Source organism: Ambystoma mexicanum, chromosome 2q (assembly GCF_040938575.1).
Source record: "Ambystoma mexicanum isolate Mex_15411 chromosome 2q, UKY_AmexF1_1, whole genome shotgun sequence".
Taxonomy (NCBI): Eukaryota; Metazoa; Chordata; class Amphibia; order Caudata; family Ambystomatidae; genus Ambystoma; species Ambystoma mexicanum.
Genome location: NC_090924.1, coordinates 1,303,869,322 through 1,303,896,488, shown reverse-complemented (window position 1 = coordinate 1,303,896,488; position 27,167 = coordinate 1,303,869,322). Strand labels below are relative to the sequence as shown.

Below are 27,167 nucleotides of genomic sequence, written 5' to 3'. Positions count from 1 at the left end.
AACATAATTGCTCTTCATATAATATACACAACAGTATTACTAAATGAGCCTTGTATCATGAAGTATGGATGCGAACAAGAATGCAATAATACAAATTCGTATTATTTTTTTAATTATTGTTATTGTGTGATAGTTCTTACGAACTTTTCACAAATAACAATCTGAATTGATTACAAAGTTAAAAGTAAACAGAGCAGAAAAAAGAGAGAAAATATCACAACTTTTCTATTAATACAATTACATCAATACAATTACATATTCATATACACAATAAATTAAAATATTCAATTAATAAACATCCAAACACACAATAAAACACAAAAGAAAAACATGTATACATCTCAGTATAAATTGTACATTTCCTATTGACCCAAAACACGAGTAGCCTCCATATTGGCCCTTTATACCAGTTTCTAGTGGCAAAACATGACTTGATTCTGCAAGTCTTTTCTTGGCCAATCCTCTGTTTATGTAAATAGATTTCAACCCAGGCATCTTTCACCTGACAACAGTATTATTATTCATCCTCAAAAGGTCATATTCAAATGCCTGCCATACCCGAACTAGGTCTAGGGACCACGACAGGCTACAGCCAGAAAGGTTCATCTGTAGATCCAGCAAGATATCAGCCAGGCGAGTCTCATTCTTTACATAGATCTTAGTCAACTGCTTCACAAGGTGAGTATGTGTCGAAGAGATTCAATCACACCCACTCCTTTACACAGGCAGCAATTACGCTGGTCAATCGCTATATTCCTCCACGCCCTTTGACTTCCATTACCTGTAGTCTGTTTCGGCGCATTAGCATAAATATCCACCTGGCTGTCGGTCCTGGATATTGGTATATATATTTTTGTGCCTTGCGATATGGGAAGTATAGCTTGGTATTGATACCTAATGATGGTAGCCTTCCTATAGGGTTATGACAACAGGCCGGCCCCGTTTTAAAGCTTTGATTTTAAATGCTCTTAACAAAGCGCGTAGGCCCTCTTACTAATGCCAGTTTAGAGAGAAATTCCTCATTCCTATCATGACCCTCAGATAAAGGTCTGCTAGTGCCCCTAATCAGTTCTTGCCTTAACAAACCAAATGCTGACGGAGATTCATTGCACATTATATTTAAATATAGATTGCCGCGATTCACATTAATAATAGTACTCAAGAGGTAAGGCCCAACTCAATTCTTCCAGCCTAAATAGGAGTACCCTTCGGAAGACCCACTATGCAGCGCTAAATGCACCCCTCAAGACGATTGGCCCACAAGTCCATAGGATATACTTGTTATTAACCTTTGACAATATCGTGATAAAATTCCAATCGCACTATATCCGGCACTGAAAATTACACATTTCTTTATCGCAAGCCTTATTGCAATAGCTTTGCTGTGGCTCTTTAATGCTTTTTGGTCCTTTGGAGGCATTTCTACCCCATAGCCTAAATATTGGTAATTATACAAATGATACAGGGTCCCTTCTGATGTTACAATCCTTTCTCTGTCATTCTTAACTTTACAGTAGCACATAAATATGGATGAATCCAAATTAACGACCAGCTTGTTGATTTCGGCATAGTCAATCACTGCATTCACACTTCTGCTTAGTCCAATGTAAGTGGAATCAAAAATGGCAATGTCGTCAGCATATGTCAGAAATAGAACTCTTAAATGGCCCAGCTTTGGTGGAAAGTTATGATTTTTGGTTAAAAACTCTGAGATCTGACTTAAAGAAGTTAAATAAAACTGGGGCCAGAACACGCCCCTGCTTGATGCCACGGGCAATATTTATTGGATCAGACAGGCCACCTTTGCCATTAAGCTTCACACGTGCCGTGTTGTGTTCATGCAGTAATTGGCAAGCCCTCAGTAAGTCGCTTGGCATTTTCAACCGCTTCAATTTATCCCACATAGGGAGCGGTTTATCGTATCAAACTCAGAGGCAAGGTCCACAAAAGGTTTATTTAACGGTGTTGCATTTTTGCCTCTAACTTGTCTTATTAGTGAGTTAAGAATAAAGATTTTATAATTAGCAGAGAGGCCCTTCCTAAATCCCATCTGGAAACTATTTAGAATTTGCTTTTCCGCAATCCATTTTTCAATTTTCAATACTTGGCAAAAATGTTGCTAGGACCATCTAGTAATGGAATCCTATAATTTTCAGGCTCGTCATTTTGGCCACGTATAAAGATAGGGATGAAATAGGACACCTTTCATTTGTCAGGAATTTGACCACACTCCACAATTTACTTTAATAGAGTAAGCAAAATGTCAGCCCAGAGTTCCGGGTTAGCACTCGTAACGAATTTGGAGACGCCGTAATACACATTAATGTGATACAATTGTAAAATCCTCTATCTTATGTATAATTAAATATACTATGTGAGGCAACAGGGTATGATCATTAAAGCAATAGAACCCGATGGGGGCATTACCGTTTGGGTAAGGCCCCTGGGGCGGGAGTTACAAGCCCAAGTGTAGCAAGTCTTTAACATAGCACCGGGGGCATTACCCGACCAGTAATGCCCCAACCCCCCAGGATTCTATTGCTATTAGTACCCTGGTATGTTGTGTTGGGTTGAGTTGGGAAACGGCGTGGAAAGTGATTCGCAACTCGGAAAAAAAAATGTCCGTCATGGACAACACGTGGTCCCTTCTCCCTTTCCTTGGCAGCCATGAAAAATATATTTTTCAAAGTAAATGAAAATGGACGGCATGGAATGGAGTGAAGGGACTACATGTAGTCCCTTCTACCCTTCCATGGCGGCCAGTCACAAATCAGGACAGATCAGCGGCCCACAGAACCACTGGCAAATCTTTGTGGTGCTGGTAAAGACCCTGCAGGGGCCAATCAGATCGATTGTAATAATCTGGTTGTCCCTTGCCTGGTACTAATAAACCCCTTTCAAGTTTTGGTGACAAATATCCTATCAGGATTGCTTGTGTTGGAAAGCTACCTAAAGTGAATTCCATATTTACATAAGCATAGGTTGTTATGCTTTAGTTTCCATTGCACAGCAGCCCCCCTGAAATAGACAATACACAAATCAACTAGGAGCAAGAAGTGCGGGTCTGGCAACCCAATCTCTTTTTCATTTTGGGACTTGATGTTTCGCTTTCCCCAATGTAAATATGGGTCTGCAAGTCTCAGCATTCAATGGGGAAAACAGAACTGGCTCCAGACGTCACCATGGAACTGGGAAACTTGGCGTCTATGCAGAGAGTGAAGCGAGAGATTGAAGTACTGAAAGTCTCTGCTGACTCGGTGCACTTGGACCCCCCCTCCCTGTGACCTTCTATACGTCCCAAATGCAACGTGAGTGATGATCGTCTGTCTGTTCTCCCTTGTCTTCTTCGCTTAATTGCACTGGTAAAACTACAGAATCGCGGTTAGGACTATTTGCTTTGTCTCAGTTGTAAAATGTATTTTATGCACTTACTTTGCCTGTGCAGACTATTATCGTCTCAGAATTTCAAGGGCTCTGAGCGACTGTTGTTTTTTCCCCTTGTCCCCACCCTCTTTGAGCGCTTTGAAACACTTGCATGTGTATAGGCGCTATATAAATAAACAATACAATACAATAGATATTGAGGCTACGGCCTTTCTTAGAATTGTGCTGCCAGGTAAGCAAGCCTGCCACGTGCTGTAGCTGTGCTCTGCCCCATGGCAAACAGCGGTTTGAAGAATGCCAGTTTGGCACCTGGCCCAAACAACCCATGTGTTGTCAGGGAGTGATTCCAACCGTTAGGACGACCTTTCACCGTTGACCTTTGTTTATAAAGCTTATCTTACACATTCCTTGAACCTCATGCTTTCAATGTTCCAACAGAGATAGCTCACGGTTCTTCAACTGCGGCTCTTGGAGAATAGTTTAGCCGCTGGCTGCGTTACTGATTTGTGCCAGGGTTGAGCAGCAACAGTTCCAGCTGTTGATTAACGCTCCAGAGGACAGAATGTTCGAGAGAGAGAGGAGGTTATGGGGTCAAGCTGCACAAAAGAAATCTACGTTTGAGGACAAGGGCCTGTAAACTCGGGAAGACTGAAGTTATTGTCCACAGTGAGTACAAAAATCTGAAAGGAATCGAGTATAAAAAGCATTTGAATTGAGAAAGTCAACTTCATATACAGCAGAGAATGCTGAAGTCAACTTCATATACAGCAGAGAATGCTGAAGTCAACTTCATAGCAGCAGAGAATGCTGAAGTCAACTTCATAGCAGCAGAGAATGCTGAAATCTTCACGGGGAACTTGCCGCAACGTTGGCTTTGTTGAGGCCCAATGCTTACTTAAGCGGCAGACTTGCCTGTGAGCTTACTTTTGCAGTTATCTTTAAAATGGTTCGATTACCAGCAGCAAGTAACTTAATTATGGTGTGCAGTCTATATAACGAATCTTTTATGATGACCTTCTATACCGAAACTTGTATGACGAAAACACATAATGAGAATATATGTAAGGGTGAGGTAAAGGGTTAAATCTTTTCGGAAAACGGTTTGGGTGTGTTTTTAGGTGTGGGAAAGTGGGGTTTAGGGGGGACCCCCCAAAAGAAAAAAAGAAAACAAAATTGTGATTTTTTTTTCATTATTAAGTGTCGGTATATGTGCATTCGACATAAAAGGGGTCGTTATAAAGACATGTAACCCTTAATTATATATGAATTAACTTGGATCAGGCACACTTCCAGTGGCATGATTTCTCCAGATCTCGCGCCGGCATATGCATGTGTTAGAAATGTTTCCGAGGGTTTATGAACTGCATTCTTAAATAGAAAGCTATGCCACAGGAAACATATTTACTAAAGTTTACAGAGGGTGGATGCGTAATTAAAATACAGGAGAGGAATAGTAGTTAGCTGCTGTGATTCACATATAACAGAAGCTAGAGCAATGGCAATGGCAATATCAAAGGTACCCAAATGCAGAGAGGGCCCGGATTTCTAGAAAGAATGCATTTATTCTAGTTTATATGCAAGGGTTGATCCAGCTAGGTGGCGACGTAGAGGGGTGAGGGTAGTCTGCAATGACGTCATGAGCAAAAAGTACCTTGTCTAATGGCTAATATTCCTAATGTCAATGTAACCTACTCTAGCTTTTGTACAGTCAAACAAAGGGGACCCCCAGTGTATTTTCTACACTTCATTTTTAATTCAGAAAGGCTTGCCCCGCCTCAACAAGGCTACTTATTTCACTTTTTAAGCCGTGGCGAGATTGAGTGATTACATGTGATAGAAGATACACAAGCCATGATCATTCCTGATAATGGCATAAAGTAGTTCTTTATTCAAATATTAACTTGCTCTCTCTGTCGGCAAAGGATTGGCGATCTCCGGGTTTAGAGCCGTAGACTTCCCTTTTAGGTAGTTTCATCATGGCCAAAGCACCCCAGCAAAAACACTTTTAAGTAACCTCACAGGAGCATTAAAACAGTACAATATTTTGAAAGGCGAGGTAACCAAGGAAGGACATTTGGGAGTTAAAAGAAATGACGCTTGCATACCAATTAAGCAAACCTTCTCCATACATCAAACACACAAACATAAAATATAGGCATCCCACATTTTGTAACGATTGGTTCAGGGGTTCAGAAGCTTAGGGTGAGATAAAAAATACATTGGCCCAAAGCCATTTTTTAAACAAATGTCACATGCTATCAGTGAGATCTGTAACAAGGGGATGTTTTAAAATTGGTGGAGAATGGTGTCATGGCTTTTGAAAAAGAAGGAAAACGAGCCATCCAAGGCACAGTGTCTGTGTTATGATTAACAAAGGATCTGTTGGACTAGTGGGTGCATAGCAGTTAAGTCCCATGTTACAGTGCTATGAATGCAGGATTACCATGAAATGATAGAAAATAAAAGAACTAATGGGAAATGACCGAATGTCTTCCGGTCAAATTCTTTTGAATAATGCGGGGGGAGACCCGCGCCCGTACCCATTTTCCCCCTACTTTCCCCTATTCCCTTACTCCACCCCCATCTATATATTAATACAAATGTACAAAAATCCCTGTCAATTTTGATCAAAATATTCGGTAATTTCTCATTAGGTAATGCTGCATTCTATTATTTCTGCGGATACCATGCATGTGCCCCTAATCTGGATCTTCTTCGAATAATTAGAATTTGTCCCCTCTAATTTTACCAGCTCCTCATCTCACTGGCCTCCATGTGAAGAAACCATGCAAGTATTCAACCACTTTCTGTCCCTCAACACATGTGCGTGTAGGTGGGGGTGTGAGCAGGTACAGGGATTCATTTTTACCTTGACGCTGTGTGCACTGTGGGAGAGGGTTTTGGAGTAGCCTTTGGAGATAATGGAGTAGCTACTTGAAGAAACAACCAGGGATTCAGGTCCCTGCGCTGATTGCCTGACAAACGCCTATCCAATGATGTTCTTTGCCCGATGGACAAAAGTCCCAGTGGAGTCCACTGAGCACTGGACCTGAGCAGTTTAGAATGAGGAGAGGTCACTCAGCCTGCCAACCAATGTGATGAGGAGGATGAAGTGAGCTCCTGGCGTTTTCATATCTCAGGCTGCTCTTTCGATGAACCAAAAGGTTCATACCTCCATAAACTTGATCACTTTGCTTGGGCAATGAATGGAGTCCACTGTCTGTCCCTCGCCACAATGCCAATTCCCAGATTTTGGTTTCACACAGTGGACAATGCATCTGTTTCATATCGATATTGATATTGATATTTTATTTCTATCGCGCTCGTACACAAGTGTTTCAGAGCGCGACAAGGCAAGGGGGGGAACAGGGACGAACAAAACAGCGATCTTACTAGGCCCAGTGACATTGAGAACACACAAGTGCATTGGAGAGGGGGAGGAGAAAAATGCATGGAAGGGGGAGAAGTGGAAAGTGCGAAGCAGAGGAGAAACAGATAATTAACAATAAATAAATATTAAAGGCAACAAACTGTGGTAGTGCAGCCAGCAATTTGCAAGTGCTAAGTTTAAGACAGCAGACAGGGTAGGTCTGATAAGTGCAGGAAGAAAAAGGGGGGGCTGTATGGGTACAGATACAGACCCCAGTGCAAGGGGTGGGCCGGAGGCAGTGCGGGATGGTGGCGGGGTGAGCAGGTACCTGGGCCCAGAGGACAGAGGGTGGCCAGGTGCACAGTGCCAAGAGAGAACAGATCATCAGGGGAGAGGGGGAGCGAAGGCAGAAGAAAAGAGGAAGGTCTTGGGTGCTTCCGGAACCGCATATGCTTCTCCTCAAGTTTTAGAGTGGCAGGGAGGCTGTTCCAGAGGGAGGCCCCAGCCAAAGACCGAGTTCTACCCCCAGCTCGTTTCTTTGAAAAACGACTGACCCTGAGGGAGTTAGAGGTAGAGGAGCGAAGAGCTCGAGAGGGGCGGTATTTGCAGAGGGATAGCTGAAGGTATTTTGGACTCAGGCCCCAGAAAGTCTTGTGGACAATGCAGAGAGTTTTGAATGTAATCCTTGCATCCACTGGGAGCCAATGGAGAGATTTCAGAACTGGAGAGATACGATCCCAGGTCTTGAGGCCAAGGACAAGTCTTGCAGTCCTGTTCTGGATTAGTTGCAGAGGGCAGAGAGTAGAGGCAGGTAGATTTAGAAAGAGGCTGTTACAATAGTCCAACAAAGAGAGAACGAGAGCTTGGGATACCATGAGCTTCTGGGGGAAGGAGAGGAAATGCAGAGTACCTCTGAGGAGGTGCAGTAGGAAATTTGACTTTTTAGAGACCTCAGAGATGTGGGCGGAGAAGGAAAGGGTGGAGTCAAAGATGACCCCGAGGTTCTTAGCCTCGCAGGTGGGGGTAGGAGGAGGGCCAAGGGAGGTCAGCCAGAGAGTGAGGGGAAAGGATGGTGAAGGTGTGCCGATGAGGAGGATCTCCGTCTTGCTGGCATTCAGACAAAGATCATTGGCGGCACACCAATCTTGAATGGCAGTTAGGCAATCAGAGATAAGAGAGGGAGTGGAGGTGGGAGAGGGCAGCCTGAAAATGAGCTGTGTGTCGTCAGCGTAGCACTGGAAATTTGAGCAGAAAGTGGCAATGCAGTGGGCGAGAGTTGCCAGGTATTGGTTGAAAAGCCAGGGTGAGAGGTTAGACCCCTGGGGAACACCACAGGTAGAGAGGAAGATAGATGAAAGGAAGGACCCAAGTTGGACCTGGGATGGTTGATCTGAGAGGAAAGAGGTAAGCCAGGCCAGAGCCTGATCAGTGATACCCAGGTTTTCATGGAGACGTTTGAGCAGGATGGTATGGTTGAGGATGTCGAAGGCAGAAGAGAGATCAAGGAGGATGAGGAGAGAGGGAATGTTAGAGTCAAGGTCACGGATGTTCAGGAGAGCAGTTTCCATTCTTCTGGCAGCTCTGAAGCCAGACTGGTGGTCATGGAGACAGCCAACAGAATTGGAATGAAGGTTAAGCTGAGAGATGGCCAACATTTCCAGGAGTTTGCCCAGAAAGGGAGTAATGGAAATTGGGCGATAGGTAGCTGGACAAGAAGGATCAGCTGTGGGTTTCTTGAAAAGAGGATGCTCAAGGGAGTGCTTCAGAGGGGAGGGGAAGGATCCTGAGGCAAAGGAGTGGTTGCAAAAATCAGCACGGGCCGGAGCGAGGGTGTAAATGTTAACCTTGATGGTTTTAGAGGAACAGGGATGAACCTGTTTTGACGAGGCTTTCATAGATCGGACTTATCTAGTGCCCTCGTCAAGGGAGAAAAGAGGACACGACGAGAAGGATGGTGGGGGGTGGCTAAAGGAGGGTCAGCAAGCACAGATGGAGAGGGGTGAGGAGGGGTGGAGGTGGAGAGGGTGGACATGATGTCCTGGGTTTTTTAAATGAAGTGAGAGGCAAGGGCATTGCAAAGCGCCTGGGTGGCAACAGGAGGGGTAGAGACTGCAGCAGGGTTGGCCAGCTCCTTGCAGATTTTAAAGAGTTCGGCCGAGTTGTTAGATGCCGCAGAGACACGAGCTTGAATGTGGACTCTCTTCTTGGTGAGGAGTCAGTATTGCCTTTGTAGCAGGCGACAGGCCAGTTTGTCAAAGGATGAACATGAAGTCCTCCATTTCCTCTCAGTCGCCCTACACTTACGTTTAAGTGTAGCTAGGTCAGAGTCATACCAGGAATTGCACTTGGCTTTGGACTTCAAACGGATCCTCATGACAGGGGCAAGAGCATCAAGAGTATCAGAAATTGAAGAGTAGAGCAGAGACATGGCTGTGTCAGGATGTGAGACAGCCAAAGGTGGAGGGGGGAGAGAGAAAGTGGCAGCAAAAGCCTCAACTGACACACGCTTCATGGGCCAGATGTCCGAGAAGGTAGGTGGCAGTGTTGGGGTAGGCTTGGCTTGGGGGGAAGAGAGGGAGAGAGGAGAGGAGGGAGTGATCGCTCCAGGAGAGAGGAGTGGTCAGAGGGATGGAGAGGGGGAGGTCAGAGGAGATCAAGACATCGAGTGTGTGCCCTGCAGAGTGAGTCGGGCTAGAGGAGTGGATAGACACGGAGAGGAATTAGAGGAGGTCACGGAAGAGTACAGAGGAGGAACAAGGAGAGTCTAAATGTATCTTGAGGTCACTGAAGAGGAGGAGTTGAGTGGTAGAGGCCAGGAGGGAGGAGGAGAGGTCTGCCCACTCAGAGAGAAATGAGGTGATTTGGCCAGGAGGCCGGTAGATGGTAGCCACAGTAAGAGAATGGGTAGGCAAGGGAGAAAGCCTACAGACAAGGCATTCAAAAGAGGAGTAGGTCTGAGTGGGAATGATAGAGGCAGGAATCCACTCAGGAAAGATCAGGGCTACCCCCCCACTGGACCGGGAGGATCTGGGTGCGGAGAGGATCTTGTAGCCTTCAGGGAGGAGAGTGTCAAAGCTCATGACAGAGGTAGCTGTGAACCATGTCTCAGTAAGACCAAGGACATCAAGGTCTAGTTCTTCAAGGAGGTGGCAGATGTCAGAGGAGTGTTTGACAGCAGAGCGAGAGTTGAGAGTGGCAATATGAAGAAGGTTGCCAGCCTTAAAGACCTTCCGGGGAGCGGTACAGATCAGAGGTACGCCCTGCGGAGGAGATTTAGAGAAAGAAAGTTTATAGAGATACCAAGTCAGAGAGCGCGAAAGAGTGTCCGAGTGTGAGTGAGACAGAGAGTCAGAACCAGAAATGGGAGCTGTTTACAGAGGCCTGTGGTAGAAACACAAGGAGATGAGGTTGTTTTGCCATTTAGCCCTTTAGATGTTTTGCTTTGTCTGCTCATGCTTTGGTATGCCTCGCCATGCCCCTTCTTATTCTTACCAGGCCGTGCTATGCTTTGTTTTGACAGCTTATGCTTTGCTATGCCTTACCATGCCCCTTCTTATTCTTCCCAGGCCATGTTATGCTTTGCTTTGACTGCTCATGCGTTGTTATGCCTTTGCATGCTACCTCTTATTCTTGCTACGCCGTATTATGCTTTGCTTTGACATCTTATGCTTTGCTATGCATCACCATGCCCCATCTAATTCTCGCCAGGCCATGTTATGCTTTGCTTTTACTGCTCAGGCTTTGCTATGCCTCGCCATGCCCCTTCTTATTCTTGCCAGGCCATCTGATGCTTGCTTTGACTGCTCAAGCTTTGCTATGCCTCACCATGCCCCCTCTTATTCTTGCCAGGCCGTTTTATGCTTGCTTTGACTGCTCATGTTTTGCAATGCCTCGCTAGGCCCCCTCTTATACTTGCAAGGCCATGTAATACTTTGCTTTGACTGCTCATGCTTTGCTATGCCACGCCATGCCGCTTCTTATTCTTGCCAGGGCATGTTATGCTTTGCTTTGACCACTCATGTTTTGCTATGCCTCACCATGTCCCTTCTTATTTTTACTACGCCGTGTTATGCTTTGCTTTGACAGTTTATGCTTTGCTATGCCTCGCCATGCTCCCTCTTATTCTTGCCAGGCTATTTAATGCTTTGCTGTGGCTACTCACGCTTTGCTATGCCTTGCCATGCCCCCTCTTATGCTTCCCATGCCATGTAATACTTTGCTTTGACTGCTCATGCTTTTCTATGCCACGGAATGCCCCTTCTTATTCTTGCCAGGCCATGTTATGCTTTGCTTTGACTGCTCATGCTTAGCCATGCCTCGCCATGCCCCTTCTTATTCTTGCCATGCCATGTAATGCTTTTCTTTGACTGCTCATGCTTAGCCATGCCTCGTCATGCCCCTTCTTATTCTTGCTATGCCATGTAATGCTTTGCTATGCCTCGCCATGCCCCTTCTTATTCTTGCCAGGCTATGCCATGTAATGCTTTTCTTTGACTGCTCATGCTTAGCCATGCCTCGCCATGCCACTTCTTAGTCTTGCTATGCTATGCCATGTAATGCTTTGCTATGCCTCACCATGCCCCTTCTTATTCTTGCTAGGCCATTTTGTGCTTTGCAATGCCTTGCTAGGCCCCTTCTTATTCTTGTCATGCTGTGTTATGCTTTGCTTTGACTGCTTGCGCTTTGCTATGCCCCGCCATGCCCCTTCTTATTCTTACTAGATTGTGTTCTGCTTTGCTTTGATTGCTTGTGCTTTGCTATGCACCTTCTTATTCTTGCCAGGCCATGTTATGCTTTGCTTTCCCTGTTCACGCTTTGCTATGCCTCGCCATGCCCCCTCTTATTCTTGCTATGCCATTTTATGCTTTGCTTTGACTGCTCACACTTTGCTATGCTCGCCACGCCCCTCCTTATTCTTGATATGCTATGTTATGCTTTGCTACATGTGGCTTGGTTGTTTTCGCCCCTTGGTAACCTATGCACTATTCTACTTTCTTCCTCCTACTGTACTGCTTCCCGGTGCCGGCTTTGATCCTGCACCCTGGCATTATCCCACATGTGTCCTACTGTCATTTCGCTCCTGCACTGCTCCCAGGTGCCGGCTGTGATCCTGCACCCTGGTATTATCCCCCATGTGGCCTACTGTCATGTCGCTCCTGTACTGCTTCCAGGTGCCGGCTGTGATCTTGCACCCTGGCATTATCCCACATGTGTCCTACTGTCATTTCGCTCCTGTACTGCTTTCAGGTGCCGGCTGTGATCCTGCACCCTGGCATTATCCCACATGTGTCCTACTGTCATGTCGCTCCTGTACTGCTCCCAGGTGCCGGCTGTGATCTTGCACCCTGGCATTATCCCACATGTGTCCTACTGTCATGTCGCTCCTGTACTGCTTCCAGGTGCCGGCTGTGATCTTGCACCCTGGCATTATCCCACATGTGTCCTACTGTCATTTCGCTCCTGTACTGCTTCCAGGTGCCGGCTGTGATCCTGCACCCTGGCATTATCCCACATGTGGCCTACTGTCATGTCGCTCATTTACTGCTCCCAGGTGCCGGCTGTGATCCTGCACCCTGGCATTATCCCCCATGTGGCCTACTGTCATGTCGCTCCTGCACTGCTCCCAGGTGCCGGCTGTGATCCTGCACCCTGGCATTATCCCACATGTGTCCTACTGTCATGTCGCTCCTGTACTGCTCCCAGGTGCCGGCTGTGATCTTGCACCCTGGCATTATCCCACATGTGGCCTACTGTCATGTCGCTCCTGCACTGCTCCCAGGTGCCGGCTGTGATCCTGCACCCTGACATTATCCCCCATGTGGCCTACTGTCATGTCGCTCCTGTACTGCTCCCAGGTGCCGGCTGTGATCTTGCACCCTGGCATTATCCCACATGTGTCCTACTGTCATGTCGCTCATTTACTGCTCCCAGGTGACGGCTGTGATCCTGCACCCTGGCATTATCCCACATGTGTCCTACTGTCATTTCGCTCCTGGACTGCTCCCAGGTGCCGGCTGTGATCCTGCACCCTGGGATTATCCCCTATGTGTCCTACTGTCATGTCGCTCCTGTACTGCTCCCAGGTGCCGGCTGTGATCTTGCACCCTGGCATTATCCCACATGTGTCCTACTGTCATTTCGCTCCTGTACTGCTTTCAGGTGCCGGCTGTGATTCTGCACCCTGGCATTATCCCCCATGTGGCCTACTGTCATGTCGCTCCTGTACTGCTCCCAGGTGCCGGCTGTGATCTTGCACCCTGGCATTATCCCACATGTGTCCTACTGTCATTTCGCTCCTGTACTGCTTTCAGGTGCCGGCTGTGATCCTGCACCCTGGCATTATCCCACATGTGTCCTACTGTCATGTCGCTCCTGTACTGCTTCCAGGTGCCAGCTGTGATCCTGCGATCCTGCACCCTGGCATTATCCCACATGTGTCCTACTGTCATTTCGCTCCTGCACTGCTCCCAGGTGCCGGCTGTGATCCTGCACCCTGGTATTATCCCCCATGTGTCCTACTGTCATGTCGCTCCTGTACTGCTTCCAGGTGCCGGCTGTGATCCTGCACCCTGGCATTATCCCCCATGTGGCCTACTGTCATGTCGCTCCTGTACTGCTCCCAGGTGCCGGCTGTGATCCTGCACCCTGGTATCATCCCCCATGTGGCCTACTGTCATGTCGTTATCTGCACTGCTCCCAGGTGCCGGCTGTGATCTTGCACCCTGGCATTATCCCACATGTGTCCTACTGTCATTTCGCTCCTGTACTGCTTTCAGGTGCCGGCTGTGATCCTGCACCCTGGCATTATCCCACATGTGTCCTACTGTCATGTCGCTCCTGTACTGCTCCCAGGTGACGGCTGTGATCCTGCACCCTGGCATTATCCCCCATGTGGCCTACTGTCATGTCGCTCCTGCACTGCTCCCAGGTGCCGGCTGTGATCCTGCACCCTGGCATTATCCCCCATGTGGCCTACTGTCATGTCGCTCCTGTACTGCTCCCAGGTGCCGGCTGTGATCCTGCACCCTGGTATCATCCCCCATGTGGCCTACTGTCATGTCGTTATCTGCACTGCTCCCAGGTGCCGGCTGTGATCTTGCACCCTGGCATTATCCCACATGTGTCCTACTGTCATTTCGCTCCTGTACTGCTTTCAGGTGCCGGCTGTGATCCTGCACCCTGGCATTATCCCACATGTGTCCTACTGTCATGTCGCTCCTGTACTGCTTCCAGGTGCCAGCTGTGATCCTGCGATCCTGCACCCTGGCATTATCCCACATGTGTCCTACTGTCATTTCGCTCCTGCACTGCTCCCAGGTGCCGGCTGTGATCCTGCACCCTGGTATTATCCCCCATGTGTCCTACTGTCATGTCGCTCCTGTACTGCTTCCAGGTGCCGGCTGTGATCCTGCACCCTGGCATTATCCCACATGTGTCCTACTGTCATGTCGCTCCTGTACTGCTTCCAGGTGCCAGCTGTGATCCTGCGATCCTGCACCCTGGCATTATCCCACATGTGTCCTACTGTCATTTCGCTCCTGCACTGCTCCCAGGTGCCGGCTGTGATCCTGCACCCTGGTATTATCCCCCATGTGGCCTACTGTCATGTCGCTCCTGTACTGCTTCCAGGTGCCGGCTGTGATCTTGCACCCTGGCATTATCCCACATGTGTCCTACTGTCATGTCGCTCATTTACTGCTCCCAGGTGCCGGCTGTGATCCTGCACCCTGACATTATCCCCCATGTGGCCTACTGTCATGTCGCTCCTGCACTGCTCCCAGGTGCCGGCTGTGATCCTGCACCCTGGGATTATCCCCTATGTGTCCTACTGTCATTTCGCTCCTGTGTCTGTCACTGAAAATGTGCCTCGCTGTCGTTTTGCCTTCGGGGCGTCCCATTATAACGTTTTCTCTCTGGGGTCTTGCCTTCTTGTGTGCCTCTGTGATCCTCCTCATCACCATCGTGTGGCCTACTGTGCTTTTGCTCCCCCATGTCCAATGTGGTAAATCTGCCTCGCTCCTAGGTATCGCATCCTGACCTCATAGCCTGCCGAGTTTCTCTTGGGGCCCAACAGGACTCGGCTCTCTCTGGATTTCCATCTCTCAAATCTGACTCTCATCCGGGCCCAGCCGCTGCAAACTGTTTGCTGCCCGAGACATCTCGTCACAAGGACTTTACCCAAAGGTCACTACTACCGAGACAGCGCCATGACAACACCGAATGGAGGTTGCAAGCACTGGGCCCTCTGCTAACCTCCCACACTAACATTCTCAACCCCCACAGCCTCTATGCATACCAATTAAGCCAATTGCACACAGCCATTGAATAACCCTCCCAACAGACATCAAACAGCATAAGCCTATACCTCTACAATCAACGTATCACAGTGCCAGCCAGTGCATCCTAGCACCACAGGTACACACGGTTCCCCAGTGGACGGAAGTGACTCCGTGCTCCGGACACAGACCACCGTAAAAAAAAACAGGTCCGAACATAGAGCCCAGAATGCTTCTGGCCTGCACTCATCAACACAACAGCAAATCTATCTTGCTTTTTCCCTCGCTCCCCACTAACCAAACTCCCCCACTGCCACATGGATGGCATCCAGGTGCTTTGGCGAATCTTCAGACCTCTGCAACCAATTGTTCCTTTTCAGATCCACTATAGCGCCTGGGGGCCATCCATATGGCAGCGTATGAAACACTTCGTCAGTGACATGTGGCACCCCTGCTGGCTATCATCCCCATTTTTACAATCATTTGGCAATCTGTGGTCAGCCATGATTTCTACCCAGTGAGTCATGGAAGTCCATGTTTTATCCATGTTATTTACACGGTATTTTCTTAGGGAACAGCTGCCAGCATTTTCCAGCGGAAACTCCCAGATGCTTGTGCTCAGGGGACCTGGCTTGGGCAATAGTCTCCTCGTGGGTCTGGCTCATACTCAGCTCATGACTCATTGCACATAATGGGCATTCTCTATTACGCATTTCTGTTTGATAGGACACACACACACATCAAGGTGCATTCCGCTGCTGTGGGTCCTAGACTTTTTTTACACACTACTGGTTAATGTCCCTTGTGCAGTTGCCGTCCCGCATTTACCCGCATTGCACAGTAAGTTGGCACGCCCCGCCGCCTCACCGCAGTCATATTTAATGACTCTGCAGTTTCTGGCGCTCCTTGAGCTTGAAATATGCTGCGCCGGGCTCTTGCATGCCAAGTAGATTGCCTTGTGCACTGGCACGCCGCGATGTTGCAGGGGGGCCTTTTGTTTTCTAATAAAGGCTCATCGAGCCGTTATCCAGTTAGTGGCCACAGCTGGGTGCTGACAGGCGTGCAAAAGAGGCCTGCCCCACTGGATGAACCTTTTATCGCAGGGTACGCGTCTCTGCCTGCAGGGCCTGCCGAGCAGTTATGAAATCTCCCCCATGAGGGGCTGCTTGCCGGGAATGGTTTTAACAGGGGGGGGGGGTGGGTGGGCAGGTAGGAAACGAGGCACGACTGCAGGTTTTAGACGATTGGGCGGGAGCGGTCGCTGTCTGACATTGGTGCCAGGCGTCACCCGGTTCAGAGAGCAGCGGGCGACGGTTCTGTCCATTCCAGGAACATGCTCCTCCAATGCCCCTCGGGCACCCCAGTGCCACGCATTCACACAACTTGCGATTCAGAAATGAAACAGGACTCCAAGACCAGCATACTCCAGGTGTACGCGAAAATGTCGCGGGAGGAAAACACGAAGTTTATTTAAACGGATTTCCCTTTCGACATTTTCACGTATGTCCGCCTCCCTCACTAATTCGCCCACCCCCTACTTCCCTTACGGTTGCACACTTGGTCTCCCTGCGACACCAGTTCCTTCCACTTACTTGAATGTGAACCGGTGCTGCTGGGTCCTTTTTTCCATTTCCTTTTCCAATTACTTTATTTTACGCAAAGCGGGGAACCCTCTCCCAAACCCCTGCTACCCTTGTTCGTTGTAATGGGAACCTATGCCATCATTGCTACGCTATTTTGGCTGTACGTAATTTTCGTACAGCCGAAATTCGAACACTTCTGCCATACGTTCTTTCTTATTCGACATTTTCTACGGATACCGCATTCTCCACCTGTGCTCCCAAATTCTGGAATCATCTCCCCTGTTGCCAAGTCCTTCACTTCAGAAAAGAAGTTGGTATCCGCATTATTCTGGAGCACACTTTCGGCCCCTTTGCACTGCGTCTTTGTAATTTGTATCCCATCAAATGTACCTGTAACCATTTTGCTTAGGTGACAATGAACTCGATGGTGGGCCAACCCTCTCCGTAACAGCCCGCCACCCAAGATAAGGGCCCAAGCGCTTCGAGGGTGCCTTCACGCGGGCGGCCGTGCCGTCACCAGCAGGATCGGCCCGCCGCCGAGTTTATTATCACCATTAGCACCCACATAGTTCCCAACATGTGTGCTAATGGTGTTTGCTTTAAAAAAATAAATAAATAAATGTACCTTTGCAGCACAGCCCAACGCCACACAGTGCGTCATTCAGGCAGTCCGTTTTCAATGTTGATGTAATTTAATAGCGACTGCCTGGACGACAGCCATTGGCCCCCGCCACACCAGCGCGGGGGAGTCTTTCAAGGGCTCCCCCAATCTGGCGTAGCGGGAGAAGGATTATTATAAAAGAAGGATAAGATGGTAAACTTTCTCTACTTCCACCCCTCATTTTATGTTGTTTTAGTGACACATTTAGGTTTTTTCTATGTACTGTGATATGTGATTTCGTCTGTGTCCATTTGTAAGTGGTTTATTTGAAATTTAGCTTTTTAGATTTTGTAGGTTTTAGTGGTAGTTTTGTACACTGTGTTAGGTGTGGGTAGTATCTTATGTTTTAATTTAAATATTCTGTATTAAACAAAAATGTTTTTTGAAATTTGGAATGTTGCACGAAGTCTATGTTGTCAAGACCTGTAGTGCCGGAGAATCTGTCAGAGGTGTCTAATCGTTGGAGGAGAAGGAGGGTTGGATGTAGAGAAAGTTTACCATCTTATCCTTCTTTTATAATATAATCTATGTTCCTATTGGTGGAGTAAGATGTGGTACATATAAATAGGATCCTGTGTACCTATTTGATTACATGTAGCGGGAGAAGGCGCAGCAGGCGGGCGCATTCAATGTCAATCGGGTGCTGAGCACCCGATTGTCACCAAATGCGCCCCACCGCCGCGGGTGCCTTCACCAACAAAAGACACCGTTAGCCACCCACCACGCCAGCTCTGGGGAGTCTTTCAAGGGCTCCCCCGAGCTGGCGTAGTGGCGGTAGGCACCTCATTGTTAAGCAATGCGCCCACGGCAGCAGAGCGCATTTAGGAACAATAGGGTGCTAATGCACCCTATTCATAGAATTGCCTCCTCGCAGGTGCGAGGAGGTTTAAATACAAAAAAAAGTAACTCACTCTGTGGCCACGCCCCTTGTTGACCAGGGGCGCGCGGGGAAGGGGAAGGGGGGGCGCCAATCTGCCCAGGGCGCTGCTGCCCCTAAGGCCGGCCCTGACAGCACTGCACGGTGCCAGGCCGCAAAGGTAAGTTTCTTTTTTTGGGGAATAAACCCATACTCTTGGCACCAATTTAAGAAACTACATGGGTGCTAAGAGTTGAGGGGTTTGGGGGAGTGGAGAAGGGAAGAGATGGGGGCACTCGAACGTGGTTTTATACCATACACTACAGCCTGTGTCCCGAGCCTCCTGATTGACCAGGGCCTGGTCCCACAGTGCTAATGATTAATACTATAGCCTTTACTTGTTCTCATACTTTACTCTGCTCATTCCGCATGGATTAGGGCTTCACTGCACTTTAGGCCAGAATTGAACTCGCAGGGAGGACCATGAATGCGTTTCCTAGTCACGCTCACACGATAACAAGAATAAAGCTAACAGTGCCTGACAGACAGGGCCGGCCATCAGGTCTGGCCACCCGGACGACCACCCTGGGGTGCCATTAGACCCGCGCCACGGCAGCTCGTGGGAGTCTTTCAAGGTCTCCCCGAGCTAGCGTGGTGGGAGAAGGCATGACAGTCACCCGACTGAAATTAAATGCACCAGCTCTTGGGAGCAGGACGCATTTAATAACAATAGGACGCTGATGCTTTTGCAGCTACGGCTATTGAAAAATGTGGCTTTGCCCCACCCCCGCATGACCAGGGGCGCGTGAGGGGAGTGGGTGCCAAATTTTTGTTTTGCTGCCCGGGGCGCTGCCGCTAAGGTCAGCCCTGCTCACAGGGATTCAGAGTAGGAGAGGTGGTGGGCCACATGGAGGGTGGCTGAAAGGGAAGCCCAGGGGTAGGTTAATTTTACTATGAGGGATTTTGAAAGCATGGTTAGTCGGAGCCATGGTGGAGTCCGCCAGCCAACACAAGACAGTTTGAGATGTTAATTTGGATAGTCTGCACCCAATCCCATAATACGCTCACAACTCATACAACCCACACAGGTGATCGCAGTCACACACTTGACAGTCTGACCATGACCCTGTTGAGCTATAAAAGAAAAGTGAAACAAAGGGAGAACATGGCAGTTAGTAGTCAGAGTGTGGAAGTGTGCAGGTATTGATTACAGGGTGGCGGTGCGCAAGGAGCGAGAGTGAGGCAGAGGAGAGGAAGAGAGAATGCATAGAGGAGAACAGGAGAAAAGGGAGAGCAGAGATGAACAGGAGAGAAGAGAAACTGGCGAAGGAGAGACAACAGGATCAAGAGAGGATAGAGCGTGGAGAGATTGAAAAGAAGAGTAAGAAAGGAGCAAACAGACGAGTAGAGAAGTGATAGTGTTGAGCTGTGCGGCAGTGGTTTGGTGGAATAGAGAGCGAGAGAGAGACACAGGGCCTGATTCATGGAAGTGTTTTATAATGGCACAATCCCATAGGAAAATGTTCCACGAATTAGGCCCACAGAGTCAAAGGAAGGAGGCCTAGGGGAAGAAGGGAGATAGCAGAGGAGAAGAGACAAAGGGTAGGAAGAGGGAAAACTGTTGAGAAAAAGAGGAGGAAGAAAGAGTCTGGAGTCAGATGGGCAGAGGGGTGGTAAGAGAACAGAGGTGGAAGGGAACAGAAGAGGAGAAAGAAAAGAGGAGGAAAGGTTGGGATAGGCCAAAGAAAGGAAGAAGGAGAAAGGGAGCGGAGTGGGAGACAAGCACCAAGATCATCCAGTAGTGAGTGTGCCTAAGGTTATAGCCACAGGCAATGAAGGCCTACCAGTGGAGGTTGCCTTCAATGCCATGAGGAGGAATCTGATAAGCCTACGATCACTTGGAGTCTGATGCGTGACCCATGTTAAGATGACCCAGGGCACCAGCACTTCTTCATTGGTGGGCGCTGATGCTCGTCTCGGGAGGATGGCTCAGGGGCAACATGCTCGCCTTCGAAGCAAGACGACACAGAGCAACACAGGTTCGACCCCCCCTGTCCACGCTTAGAAACCTCTGGGTATTAAGCACGTTATAAATAACCTATCATATCATATCGGGTAACTACAAGCCATGGGTCAACGGTACATCATCCTGACACACCTAGAGAACAACCGAGATAGATCGAGCGCAAGCCATGAAAGGAGTGAGCGACACTAGAAATCCAGAGGCTGTGAGTGATTGTTTACCACCAGAAGGCGCACCTGGTTGCAAGAAGAGAGGGAAGGACTTGCAACCATGGCTCTAAATAAATCTTAAGTGATTTGAGAAAAGCCTATCCCATGGGTTCATTTAAGATCCTGTTTTGCTCAGCACAAAAGTAACAGATAAAAGTAAACTCACACTTCGCTTTGACTTGCTATTAGATTAGCCAGTCGTGAAATCGTTCAGTTTGCACAATATGATCATGTTAGCAATTTTAAATTCTTATAACTTTTGAATTTGACAACCCAAATACGTTCCCAGTTTAACAACCCCAGCATACTCAAGTTTCCACAAGCCTAGTATATTTCCAGTTTGCACATGTCCAGTATAGTCACCCTTTTCCAATCCAGTTTAGCAACACAAACTATACTATTACACAATTCCAGTGTAATCTAAATTTGCAAAATCACAGTATATTTCGATTCTGCACAATGCCAGTATACTCCCAGTTTTGTTTTGCTGTGTGAGTATACGCCAAGTTTGAGAATTTTTCTAAACCCAGTATATTCCCAGTTATAAAAACCTGATCTAATTTCCTTCTAGTCCCTGCATTTTCCGAGTTGGCACACTCTTTCACTGATGAAGTTAATCAAAACAGAATATATTCCCAGTTTTCAGAATTACCCGTGTGTTGCTGTCTGATCAGATGACTCACTGCCACCACTGCAAACCCTTTCGACCGCTACCTGCGGCCCATCGCGGCAAAGACCCTGTGAAACCAGCCCTACTGTGACAAGTCCACACAGACCATGAAGAATCCAAACGCATGCCTACGTACTCCACCTGAGAAGATGGAGTAATGAGGCTCAAGCCTGGGTATCCAATCATCACCGCTGATGGATACAGCGAGTCCCTGTGTATTGCCTTACAAGCTTAGTGTACTACCTGTTACACAAATCCCAGTTATCGTAATCCAGCTCTAAACACAAGCGCCAGTATATTTCTAATTGCTATGAAACTGTTATATTTCTAGCTTGACAACTCCAGTATACTCCCAGTTGCACAACTCCTCCAGTGACGCTAATTCCAGTTTATTCCCAGTTCTCCCACTTCTAGCATACACGAACACATGCACACAGAATCACAGCCATTATGCACCCAGTTTGCAGAGTCCTAATCTATATCCAGTCTGGACAATGTCAGTGTGCAGCCATGCACGCGCAACGTTCGAAAGTCCCACTGTGCCCACAATGTGACAGCCCCATTGTATTTCAAGATTACGCCATCTCAGAATAGTGCACATTTTACAATCCTAATATTTTGTAATTTTGTTCTATATCCTATTGGGCACAATAGAGGTATACTCACAGTTTCCTTCCAGTTTACCATTGCACAGTTCTTGTGTTCGCGTATTTCACTGTTACACAATTCTAGGGTACTCGTGGTTGAAACGGCACTATATTCATGGTCTCCACGGTTCCTGTGTACTCCCAGACTCGGGACCACAGGATGTACCCAGTTCTTTAAACGACCCGATTGGAATGAGCAGAATTTGGTTTGGGCTTATCCTTGTCAAATTATGGTCTTTAATGGAAGTCAAAAGAGTGGATTAACACTAGCGTATCGACTGAGTTGAGTGTGAGCCGGACACATTTGGTTCACAACATTTTCCCAAGCTGTTGCTCTGCATGGCGCAGTCGAGCGACATCTTATATTGGAGGCACTACGGAGAGCTGTTTGAAAGTTGGGCCAGTTAGGATGTGAGGAAATGCCAGATGAGATGGCAAGCAATGCCCAATCAGGGCAATGCCCAGTCGACCACATTTTAAAACTGCTTGGCGAGCACGTGTAGATCGTTAGCGAAAAGTCCCTGAAGTACTCAAATTCAAGGTCGCGCTGTACTCCTCGTAGAGCTACAAATGGCTGATCAGGCTTTCCAATGGTTTGCCTCACATGAGCGGTAAAGCATAGAATTCAATATCATTCTCCATTCGTCCCGGAAAACACTCTTAAGGCCTGAAACCTAGCCCCTTTATGATAAAGCTCTAGTCTTTTTTCATTGTCTAGTTACTTCTTCTGTAATTCTTTCCCAGTTGTAACCATTATCTACGGTCAGTGATAATTCTACATTGTGTAGAGTCGGCGTGTTCATAGTGTGTACTGGATCAATGTCGATACTCATTCCTACTCACTGTCTTTCTGACCTCCCGGCAGGACTGTGGTCATCAGAATCTTTCTAATGATAGCCCATTAATGAAAATCATATCAATGCAATCTCTTGGAAATGTGGGCAAGTTAGCGTGTTGTAATTGTCTGTTATGGTTCAGGTCTTGGGTTATCCCTTTCCATGTGCCCAGTCTGGATACATTGCATAATTATGGGAGAATGACTAAGATACGTGTTTTCAATTCTAGGCACAGCTGGAAGCCCAGAAAGCCACGCAGGACTTTCAGCGGGCCACTGAGGTCTTGCGTGCGGCCAAGGAAACAATATCGCTCGCAGAGCAAAGGCTACTTGAGGACGACAACCGGCAGTTTGATTCGGCATGGCAGGAGATGCTGAACCATGCCACTCAAAGGGTAAGATGGAGTGCTTGCAACAGAGTGAGTTTGTGGGAAAGTGAATAGGTAAATTGAGCGAGTGGGCATAATCACTGCAGATTTAACCATATAATCCAGTGTCTTGTGCAATAGTGGCAGGCACCACTTGGGAGCAGTTAGCGCCATCTACTTGCAAGCCCTGTGGACTGATTTTCAATAACTGTGATCTAATCAGTCTGACTGCTGATCTTTTACCGTAAGTGGGTCTCAAGTGTTTGCTTGATTTAGCAGATTATTATTTGTGCTTGTTATGAACCAAAATGCTTCTACATGTTAAATGCATGCATTTTCAAGAACAGCTGTTTATAGTCAGTTTCTTTGACGCCACTGTGTGGATCAGTGGTCATGTGACTTCACGTCCATTACCACTATGCTTTGGATAAAAGGACACACATTGAGAGAGTTCTTCCCTCCAGTGTCTATGTAGCGTAATGCAACATCTCTGCCTTTTGGGATATGTTTATCATGATCAAGAGAGGGCCCATAAAAAGAAGTGAGTGGTCTTGACACACAAGAAAGGAGATCTGACTTCAGCAAAGTGGAACAATTCACTTCCTGCAGAAATTCTGGATGCTTGAATACACATTGCATTTGTCAGATTCTGGAATTGTCACTGGTGTCATGAGTGGGATCTAACGAATGGCCATTCAGATGAATGCATGCAGGTGAAGTGTCCTGGGACTCATTGAATTCTCGCCCAAAACAATGATGAACAATCCAGGAGGATAGTGACTGAACACTTTATTCCTTGTACACCCTTTCATTCGGTAGTTCACGCTGATTTTTCTAAAACATTGTACTACTGAGTCTTCGATTTTTCCATAAAGACTGGACTTCAGGTCCCCAAAAACCAAGGAAAAAACAAGAATGGGCCAACATCTCCCGAATGGAATTGGGCGTGCATGTTTGTAACCACTGGCATTCAAGCAGCTTTGTGTATGTTAGTTCCATACTGTGACCCTGTCTTTGCACGCACATTTTTGAGGCTTGCATCCCTTTGTGCCCACTGAAGCTGTGCTGCGGGGAGTAGTTCTGAGACTGAGAAGGGAAGAAACATGCAAGGACAAGGAGGAGGACTGGGTTTGGGGGAACAAGATATTATGGTAGACTAAGTGCAGAAGAATCAAGTCTAAAGTGAGGGGCCCCATATAAAAGTGATAATGGGCCTGATGCTTCACTATCGAGGTCAAGAAGGCATGAATATCGTTGAGGGGGAGGTTGGTGTACACTGGCATGTCCACCAACAAGTCTGCACCAGCTGGATGCATCATGGTAGTACCCACCACACGAATAGATGCAGCTTAGTAACTACCCCTCAGACAACCCTTTTTTCAGATACAGTTCCTGCGCATAACAAATAGGCCATAGGCATGTGAAATTACTGCCGGGGCTATTGAGTAGAAAAGGCTTACAAAAGAATGGCACCCACACGAGGTCAGCCTTAATTAGACAACAAACTCCCATCATAATCAATGCATGATCAATATCACTGTAAGCGAAAGACACCCTGGCTTTTCCAGCCCCCACTCATCTTAGACATGATCTTGCAAGCTCTGGGATGTATTGTTGCCCATCGGCTGGTGTACAGCCTCACCGAGGACAATAGGACATCCTTGGTGGCCACAGATGGGAAGGCACCAGCGTGCGTTGCCTCTGCTCTGTATGTCCCTGTGGCTACTACATACAGTTTCGCCATCTCCAAATTCAAACACACTGGTTAATTTCTCTGATGCTCTGAGGATTGCGCTCTCCCAGCAGATTGTGTCAATTCCCGTATACTTTTAAGAAGTCTCCCTCTAGATTTCTTGAAATGAAGATACCATCCCCAACAGCAAACGTCTATGTCTGTTAACATCACACCACAGCGAAACAACCACTCCATGCATTTCCAGGATTACTAGGCCAAAGAGCAAACTTTACTCCTGAAGGCATGCAATCCATTATGTCTTTCAGTACATAGTAAGAACACCTGTGCCTTCATCGTTTCCATGATGCCTCTTGCAAGTCTTTTTTCAGTGTCAATTGAGCCAACACCACTCAATGAAAAAGGGATCAGGGGCTCCTTTAGCTAACTCCCGGGTGAGTTAAAAGTAAACCACACTTCAAATAATACCCATGCAACATCACAATCGTCCTATGAGTGACAACCTAGTTCCTGGGGATCTCTACAGCGGGATCAGCCATCTTGTAAGCTCCTCCACCTGCCTGCAAGACATGGGGCCTCATTACAAGTTTTCTGGTGTGGGATGTTTTTACCCATGCATCCGAGCCCTACCACAAAAACTGTGCCTTACTGGCATTGAAAACATCATGATGGCCAGAACTTCCCAGAAAATGCACAGGGAAATGCATGAAGAATAGGCTGCTACCCATTTCTGCCTATGTTGTGGGCACAGAAGGGCACTGCCTAAAACCACCATTGGGCTACACACAGTAGCCTGAAACCATTGCAAAAGGGGCAATGCTGATTGCCAAAAGCAACCCATAACTATTGGGAATTCATTTTCTTCAGGTCCAATATGGCTAAATTATAGGCACAAAATGATTTTACTGCAGAACCACACCAGTGCCATGTGCTATACCTGGATAATATACTTCCATGTAAAATCTCTTGTTTGAAATGCATTAATTCAAGACTGATCAAAAAAAAAATGCATGCAGTACCCGCTTGGACTCAAGGCGGCGCTAGCGGTCTAAACTCTGACAGGAGAACTGCTACTTCAGAAGCTAATCAGCCTTCTGTGACAATTGGGACTTCAAAAGACTGTGGGTTAATTAAAAATCTAACCACCTGCTGTTCCCAGAGACAATCTGATTTGATTAACAGGCCAAAAGGCTGGGAAACCTTCTCACCTCAGAAAGCCCAGGATATCACATGGTCATGCTAACCAAATGCAAAGTGGCCCCCTGGTCTGTTGACCTCAGCTTGCTGGAGCCCACACAAAAGACCTTTTCCCTTGAATAGGATATGGTGATTTTGACTGTTTCCTGTCAACAAAGATCTGCCAGCCAGGAGAGACATGTGATCACTGTCATCCCCAAACTTTGGGGGCGGACTCAAACACTGCAGTACTTTGAATTGAAAGCAAATATATATTTTACAGAAACACTGATAAATCTTGGTAACCAGATGACAGAAATGTGAAATTTGGGGATCCTTAAAATGAAAACTTTGCCCACAATTCAAGCCCAAACTCCAATTTGTGTGATGTTCTGGGGCAAAACCCTGCTATTTATTGATACTACAGACTCTCTGTTTAAGCTAGAGACATGGGAATTTACTGGAGTATGTATGGACAGGCCGTGTATATGTGTATAATTTTTAATGAAAAACCAATGTTGCATAACCCACTAAAATCGAAAATAAGTTGCCATTTCTTTACCCAAGCTCCTAGAAACGTCAGAGTCGGAACAGTGCCTACCTCATGTGATATATGATGTGTGTAGGTGAAGTAAAAACAACTGTGTATTTGGGAAAATATGTATTTGGATCAAATATAGATTTGTGTGTAAAGATGACAGGGGAGGGCCCTCTGGCCATAAAATCTACCTCATCACTCTGACTCACAACTCAGTTCCCCCAATCATGGGAGAGGGGAGAATTGGGCCAATGACAAGTAGAGAGGGGCAGGCTTAGCTAGGCCCAGGCACACACCCATTTTCAAAACACATAAAAAGAGACTGCTGGGACAGGTAGAGACATTCAATTCCATTTGCTGCGGAGCATGCTGACCGATGACTTCACATCCAGAGATCCAGACTTCAAATCCATCAATCTCCAGAACCTGTTGCAGTACCCAGAAAGCAGTGTTACATCCAGAATCCAGAGAGGCTAGACCAGCAGAGCAGATCCAGACCGCTGTGAGCAGAACCAGTGACCCAGATCGCTGGGAAGTGCCGAGACCAGAACCGGAGTCCAGTCCAAAACCTGACCAGATCCGTGGCGAGGCCCATTCCTGCACAAAATATATTGTGAGTACCTAGCAGAACTGTGCAGAACCAAACTCTTAGTTAAAATAATCTAATCCAAACTATTTTAACCTAAGTAGAACAGCCTCCTAGAAATCGTGTCATCCGTCATTTTTAAAGCTGCACAACTGTCACCTGTCAATTCTGAAGCTGCAAGCTGTCACCTGTCATTTTGAGTTTACTTTAAATCCGAAAATCTACCTTTATTAAATCGTCCGTATCTCTTGAACCGTTTGGGCTAGGAACGAGATTTAACTTTCCTTGCTCC

At 47.2% G+C, this 27,167-nt stretch overlaps 1 protein-coding gene across 1 annotated transcript in view; it reads left to right on the top strand.

The window, feature by feature from the left end:
• The window catches only part of SH3BP5 (SH3 domain binding protein 5), a 477,928-nt gene that overhangs the window by 258,956 nt on the left and 191,805 nt on the right, over window positions 1–27,167 (top strand). Inside the window, exon 4 of the mRNA XM_069648745.1 lies at window positions 22,745–22,909. Within this exon, the coding sequence (XP_069504846.1) occupies window positions 22,745–22,909 (165 nt within the window). The remainder of the gene's footprint in view (window positions 1–22,744; window positions 22,910–27,167) is intronic.